The following is a 7,390-nucleotide window of genomic DNA, read 5'->3' as shown; positions in this document are numbered from 1 at the left end:
GATCTAGGCCCACGAGCCTAGATCCGGCCGAGCTGCCTACCTAGAGTCTCCACCGACCGGGAGACACCGCGTCTGCATCCGGACCACCTGCCATCAGGGAGGCCATGTGATACGGGCATGAAGGCCAAGATGAAGCCCAATTTCAGGACTCCACCTAGCTAGTTATCTTATTTATCGTATTTTATATCTATGGTCATATGTGCGCCAATTAGGGATTTTATTGAGTTGAGTCAGTTAGGTTTGGGCCTGTCCAAACCAAGGTAGAGAGGCCCACTAGGGCTGGCCAGCCAACCCCCTCATATAAGGGCTAGGATGGCAAGGGTTTGAGGGTAGAGCTAGTTTGAGTTAAGTTTAGACGTTATCGCGTGTGCTTGGTGAAGCATCCCTCCGGGGACGGCGCCGCCATGTATCTATTATAGTTGCTGCGGAGGTTCTTGTGTTCATCAACGATTGTCGTGCATTGGTCTTGAGGCGTGGTGATCTCCATCACGTTGCTTGCTGGATTTATCCCCTATTTCAGGTTGCATTCCGCGCGTAATTGGAGGTATCTATCTACCCGGGTTCTCGCTGTGAAAGATCGAGGAACACCCGAGAAGGATCTGCTGGGAACCCCTTATCATGTGGTATCAGGCTTCTGGGTTGCTCGCGGCGAGATTTTGTTGATTGATCTCATCGGATCGGTTTGCATCGGAGGAGATTGGCTCAGGGTTGAAAGAGGTTGAGGTGGAGGAAGTTTTGTGATGTTGGGGCACAGTTTTTCCACCATCTCGGGCTGTTTTTGCTAGCAGAATCGCGAATTTCGAGGTTTGGAATCGGGAGGAAGATGCAGTTTCGGACAGCATCCGGTGCCACGCCCGGCACACCGGACCTACCATCGGCTGACCCGGCCCCAGTCCCGGCCAGACCGGCCCCACCATCGGCCAGCTCGGCCAAAACCGGCCTGTACACCAGTGCACACCGGGGCGGTTTCCAGGGGGCTCAGCTTTTCTGCCCGGTGCACAGCCCGGCCAGACCGGCCCCTGGGCCGGACCAACCGGCGCGCCCAGGCCGGCCAGACTGGCTCCCTAGCCGGACCAACCGTTTCCCAGGCCGACGCAACCAGCGCCCAGACCGGCAACTCGGATATCCAGGCTGGCCATTCACAGTCTTCCACGACGGATTCGTTTCCAGGCGATGTTTATGGCATACGGTGTTCGCGTGGCAATAAGTCCAGTGTTGTTTTCAATGACTATCTTGACATTAGGCTGGGAATACAACGTCATGCATCCAAGCTTCATTGGTATCTACACCATTTGGCGACAGTTGAAGAGTATGAAGGTTGGGAAAAGAACATGGAACTGGGTTTCAATCGATGTCGCACATACAATGGGAACTTCAGTTGGTATGATGCGTATGTCCTGCTCACCGGCGTGTGGACGAAGAGTTAGACCATTGGAGGTGTGATGCAGTTGACAGAGGAGAATTTGCTTGTACTTGGGAGGACTTCAAAACTTTTCTTCGTGATGGTTTCGTGTTACCATATATGGAGATAAGTGAGCAGCCGCCTAGAGTTGTGCATGCAATAGAGGAAGTTGGCAAGAGCATAGTTCCTATTCAGGAGGTCAGTCCAGTACAGACAGTCACTGAGGGCAAGGTGATATCTTCAGAGGAGAAGGAACCTGGCTCTGATACCATGGACACTACTGTGACTATGGAGGAGGGTGTACCATTGAGTAGGCTGAATATGCAACTCAAGAAGGTACAAGATGATGCTTGCAAGACAGTTGACAAGGGTCAGCGGTGGAGTTTGTTTCAGACTCAGTGCATTATAAAGGGCAAGGCTTGCAAGTTGATGATCGATGGTGGTAGTTGTACTAATGGCATAAGCAAGGCGATGGTGGCAGTACTGGGGTTGTCTACATGGCGTCTTTCTTAACCTAAACGTCTTGAGTGGTTGAATAGTTGTTGTATGCTAAAGATTACTCATAAGGTGCGTGTGCTATTATAGTTGATGATTATGTTGATGAGATAGAGTGCGATGTGTTGCCATTGGAGGTGTGTGGATTGCTACTTGGGCGTCCATGGCAGTAGGATTGTAATATGACACATGCTCGGAAAGCAAATACATATTCTTTTATGCATGGTGGCAAACAACGGACTTTGAAGCCTATGGGTGATGATCATATCAAGTCGATGTGGAGTTAATGGTCCGCAAGGAGAAGTTGTACAAGCCTAAAGTGCAGCATGAGGTGCATGATGTTACAAGCATCGATGTTGGTGATGTTTCAGCCATGCATGTAGATGACAAACCAGTTCTTGTTGGTGACAAGCCGGATGAAGCTCCACTTGTTGTTGATGTGGTTTGTTGCAACATGGTGTTTGTGTTGATGCTTGTATGAAGACTGATTATATTTGTGGTGATGGTGTTTCAGTACATAGCGTAGATGCGCGTGGGAGGTGTGGGAGGGGAGCGCGTCAGTGGAGACAGTAGGCAACGGCACCACCGTGCTAGGAGTACTGCAGTCCAATTTTCCGTGGCACCGCGGATGCATAGAGGCAATGATGGTCGTGTTCGACAACTTTGTGGCCCAGGCATTACTCGTTTGCAGGGTTGCACAAAAAGAGTTCATATTCAGCAACACATGGTTCCATCAAGACCTCACAAGAAGAAGATATTGGCGCCAAAGTCCAAACTTATGTGGAGAAGAAAGGAGGCGCCAAGTGCTGTATCGAGTCAAGCACGTCGAGAGGAAGGATGTGGTGTGGTAGGCAGGCAAGACTTGAGGACGGCGCGGACGTGTGATGTTCATATCACGTCACCTTTTCCAGAAGACCCTCACGCGCTGGGAACAACACTTCTTGAAGGGAGGGAGGATGATACGGGCATGAAGGCCAAGGTGAAGCCTAAACACCTAGCTAGTTATCTTATTTATCGTATTTTATATCTATGGTCATATGTGGGCCAATTAGGGATTTTATTGAGTTGAGTCAGTTTGGTTTGGGCATGTCTAAACCAAGGTAGAGAGGCTCACTAGGGCTGGCTGGCCAACCCCCTCATATAAGGGCTGGGACGGCTAGGGTTTGAGGGTAGAACTAGTTTGAGTTAAGTTTAGACGCTATCGCGTGTGTGCTTGGTGAAGCAACCCTTCGGGGACGGCGCCGCCGTGTATCTATTATAGTTGCTGCGGAGGTTCTTGCGTTCATCAAGGATTGTTATGCTTTGATCTTGAGGCGCGGTGATCTCCATCATGTTGCTTGCTGGATTTATCCCCTACTTCAGGTTGTCCGCGCGTAATTGGAGGTATCTACCTACCGGGTTCTCGCTGTGAAAGATCGGGCAACACCCGAGAAGGATGTGCTGGGTTCCCCTTATCACCATGGCAGCGCCGACCAGGGCCAGCGCCACCGGGTCGCTCCGCCGCGAGGAAGGGCGCCGCCCCATTGGGCCTGGGAGGCTGGCAGAGGAAGAGAAAACCGCCACCGCCCGGGCTTTGTCGCTCTGGCGGCAGCGGCTATTGATGGGAGATAGAGGGGGGCCGAGGCCAGAGGGTGAGGGGGAGTGACGGGAGTGAGGATTTCCGGGAGTGAGGAAGGTGTGATTTTGACTTGGCATAAGTTCCAACAAACTCATATGTTTTCGTATTGCACGTTATTTGTATGATGACTTGGCAGGTATTGGTTGATCACTGAAGATGGCGTGACGATGATGGTCGCTCCATTGCAGCATCAATGATACTCATGGATCACGAAAGTCATATATAGTAGGAGTATGATGAATTCATTCTACGAGATGAGCTTGATCGAGGTCCTTTTTAAAATGTGCGATCTGGAGGTTCTCCACGGCGAGCTTCTTGAAGTTGCTGCTTCTCTTGGTTCTGAAGAAGACGCCCCAGTTGTATGCCCTGTACCTGGGCGGGCTGTCATCGCTCACCAGCTCCTCCAGCGGCTCGATCATGGCGCCGCTGCCGGGGTTGAAGAAGTAGGGCAAGGAGAACCTCTCCTTGCGCGAGTTCACGGACGCCCGGTGCTCCGCGCTCTGGTACCTGTCGTTGCTCCACACCTGGACGATGTCGCCGACGTTGACGACGAGGGAGCCCGGGACGGGGCTGACGCGCACCCACTCGCCGTCGGACCGGCGCCGGACGTCGAGCCCGCCGACGTCGTCCTGGTGGAGCACGGTGAGAGCGCCGGCGTCCTTGTGGCGGGTGACGCCGAGGGCGAGGTCGGGGCTCGGGCAGGGCGGGTAGTGGTTCAGCCGGACGAATGTTGTCTGTGTCTGGTCGCCCTTGAAGAAACCGTGCAGCCTGTCCGGTTTCAGCCCCAGGCTCTGTGATATCAGCTCCAGCAGCTTCAGGGCCAGCTCCTCCATCGCTTTCGCGTACTCCTCCAACGCCTCTCTGCTCGCACAAATAAGTAAGATTGAGCGACATGGACCGATTTGAACGCCTCTCGAATCGAATGGAACAGGGTTGAAGCGGTCAACCTGAACCCGGGCAGGTCCTGGGGCCACTTGTTCACGAACACGAGCTCGCCGTCGGCCACGGCGGCGGCGAGCGGCGGCTCGCGTGGGAAGAAGTCGAACACCTCCTTCCAGTCCCTGACGTTCTTGGTGTGCTCCGACTCGTAGTACCCGAGCGGCGCCACCGCGTCCCTCCGCACGGCGGCCTTCCGCTCCGCCGGCATCGCGAAGAACGCCCGCTGGGCCTCCAGCGCCCGCGCCATCGTGTCGTCGGGCACGCCGTGGCGCACCACCACGAAGAACCCCCACTCCCGGCTCGCCCTGCCCACCTCGGCCGCCAGCGCCTCCACGCCGGCCTGGTCGCCCGCGGCGAGCGGGGAGAGGTCGATCACCGGGATGCCGGCAGCCTCAGCGATGAATGCCTTGGGGCGGTGCTCGGGGGCCTGCACGAAGGCCTGGTCCATGGAGAGGTTGGCCATGGCGACCGGTGTCAGGACGATCGAGCTCTCGGTAACACGTTCTTCCGATGAAGTGATGAGTGGTGGCTACTGGGCAGTGTGTTGTGCTTAAATTCGCGGATGATGAGAGGACCAAAACGGGGGCGCTACGTTTTGTTGGGTTGAATGAATCACGACGAACCTTCGGTAGGTTTGTCTGCATCTTGTGCTGGCGTGTCGTGTGCCGGCACAGGACAAGACGATGGTTCATCAGGGACCTACTACCGCGCTAGCTGTTCGGTTCGGTGTGTTCTGTGTTTGTGACGTCACGAATGATCTATGGCGTTCCTTGACTGAGCACACGGGAGAAGTACTGAAGTAGTGTTACAGGGCACAACGCATTTGGAACACTTTTTCTTGCGAAACACAGTACAATCAAAAGCGTGCACACAAACATGCACAAACTTATCTTTTTGGCTGCAAAAACACTTGGAGTATCAGAGGATTCCAGAGTTGTCCCGCGCAATTCAGATCACCATTTTGATTACCGGACCACCCGAGAGAATGCGCCGGTAAAAACCTCGAAATATTTGAATTTTAACACCAACCTTCTGTAAATGGTTCTACCAAGGATTTTGAATTCAGATTTTAGATTTTAGATTCATCTAATAACTGATCGGGGTTTTCCGATAATATAGTACACTAATATTATTCATTCTGGTCTTTTGTTTGCGAGAATCTTATTTCATTATCGTTCTTGAGAGCATAGCACGAAGGTTTACCACCAAGTTATATATAGACGAGCACATCGACGGGGCACAAGCAAATCCCAGTGACTAACCATGTGCATGGTTTTGCTCCAACCCGACTAAACCGGTGACCCGACCCACACCGCACCCTCGTCGGTTTTGCATGCCGTCATAGGTTTAAATTGGTTGAAACTGTTTGAAATAGTGTCTACCTCTGCGATGCCCTGACATGACACATGTGTTGCTCTTGGTGCACCCGCTTTTCCTGAATTTGCCGCTACAATTGACGTGACTAAATATAACATTATGAAATGCAATTGGCACGGAAGTATAAAGTGTGTATTCCATCACCATGACGAAACTATCAAACACAACATTATGAAATTCAATTGGCACGAAAGTATAAAGTGTGTATTCCATCACCATGACGAAACTATCAAACACATATTCTTCCCGTGCAAATTTGTTAATGCCTCCGATCCGAAAGAAGTGTCGGATGTGCTATTTTACAAAACAACCTCACGTTAGTTTCTTTCTCAAACCATGCTCCACTTCACCCTATTATCTTCGTCTCCAACCCGCAACCGCACCTAGTGTTCGCACCCCCCCTGCCCACTACTCGCTCACATCTCTCTAGTCTCTACTCCCATCCAACTTCCAATCCAGCCAGGAATCACTGGATCTGGCACCGGTGAGGCCTGATACGGCTCCTCCACCGCAATCACCAATCCCACACGCATCCAGAACCAAAAGCGAGACCCAAATAGACCAATCAAACCCAAGCAATCTCCCCTCGTTCCACCACGCCGGAGCGCGCTGCTATGAGTATCAAGATGACGAATGCATGGATCATGCGGGTCGCCAGGTCTTCTATCCTCGCCGCTACCACCGTGTCGCAATCCCGCCGCCATCGCCTACCGAACTGGATGCTTCGCGATCGTCGCCGCAGAAGCGTTGTCCAACGATGAATCCTTGGACGCCCACGAGACCCCCACCAAGATTCACCTCCCCGCCAAGCCCATCGGCAATGACTGAGAGCTCGTCGACCGGCATTACATCGACGACTGTGACTCCCTTGCCTACGCATCGACGCCCGATCCCGATGACCTGCTCCGTGAGTTCCCCGCGAGGTTCCCGCCCGGCGGGAGAAGCCGTGGTGCTCTACACCACCACACTCCGACGCAGGAGAACCTCGTCGCGTCGTTCCATGAGTGTGATGTGTCCACGAACATCAGCCAATGGGAGCAACTCTGGGCCTCCACTGGTGGGAAGGCCGCGCACCCGTGGCTCTTCGTCTGCGGCCGCAACATCCGCGGATCCACCCAGGTGCTCGCTCTCCACTAGGGAGACCGCCTGATTTCCCTCCTCCAGCGGTGAGCAGCCATCATGAAGGGGAAGTGGAAGGCGTGTGACACTTTTTCTAATTTTTAGAAGGGTTTAATTGCAAAACACAATTGTACTAACCGTCCAGCAGTTTTTTCGGATCGGAGGCAGTAGATCTATATGGTCGGCAATCCATATAGATCCTACCTTATACTCGCCACATAGCGCTCCAAATAAATTCAGCAATTGACTAGATGGTGTGGATAAAAGGTTTAAAATACTTATTAGGTTGTGAGCGATTGCCGCTATTTTATCGTTTTTGTTATGTAGAAATGATAAGGTTTTTAATGATAAAAAATCTTCTCTCATGCAGGTTATTTACTAGTGCATAATTTTTTTGCGTTCATGCTCGTCTCTACAGTATGTGGACAATCATAACCTAT

The 7,390-nt window shown here is 52.4% G+C and overlaps 1 protein-coding gene and 1 pseudogene across 1 annotated transcript; one reads left to right on the top strand and one right to left on the bottom strand.

The window, feature by feature from the left end:
* Positions 1–3,652: 3,652 nt before the first annotated feature.
* Positions 3,653–4,917, bottom strand: LOC124699489 (jasmonate-induced oxygenase 2-like). The gene is made up of 2 exons (XM_047231786.1): positions 4,463–4,917; positions 3,653–4,376 (listed from the first exon to the last, which is right to left on the bottom strand). The coding sequence occupies exons 1-2, from the start codon at positions 4,915–4,917 to the stop codon at positions 3,758–3,760; spliced, it is 1,074 nt and encodes a 357-aa protein (XP_047087742.1). The 3' UTR covers positions 3,653–3,757.
* Positions 4,918–6,445: 1,528 nt separating this feature from the next.
* LOC124696522 lies at positions 6,446–7,001 on the top strand (annotated as a pseudogene).
* The last annotated feature ends 389 nt before the right edge of the window (positions 7,002–7,390 follow it).

This window comes from Lolium rigidum, chromosome 3 (assembly GCF_022539505.1).
Source record: "Lolium rigidum isolate FL_2022 chromosome 3, APGP_CSIRO_Lrig_0.1, whole genome shotgun sequence".
In the NCBI taxonomy this organism is placed as follows: Eukaryota; Viridiplantae; Streptophyta; class Magnoliopsida; order Poales; family Poaceae; genus Lolium; species Lolium rigidum.
The sequence above is the reverse complement of the archived record's forward strand: the minus strand, read 5'-3'. Positions and strand labels throughout refer to the sequence as shown.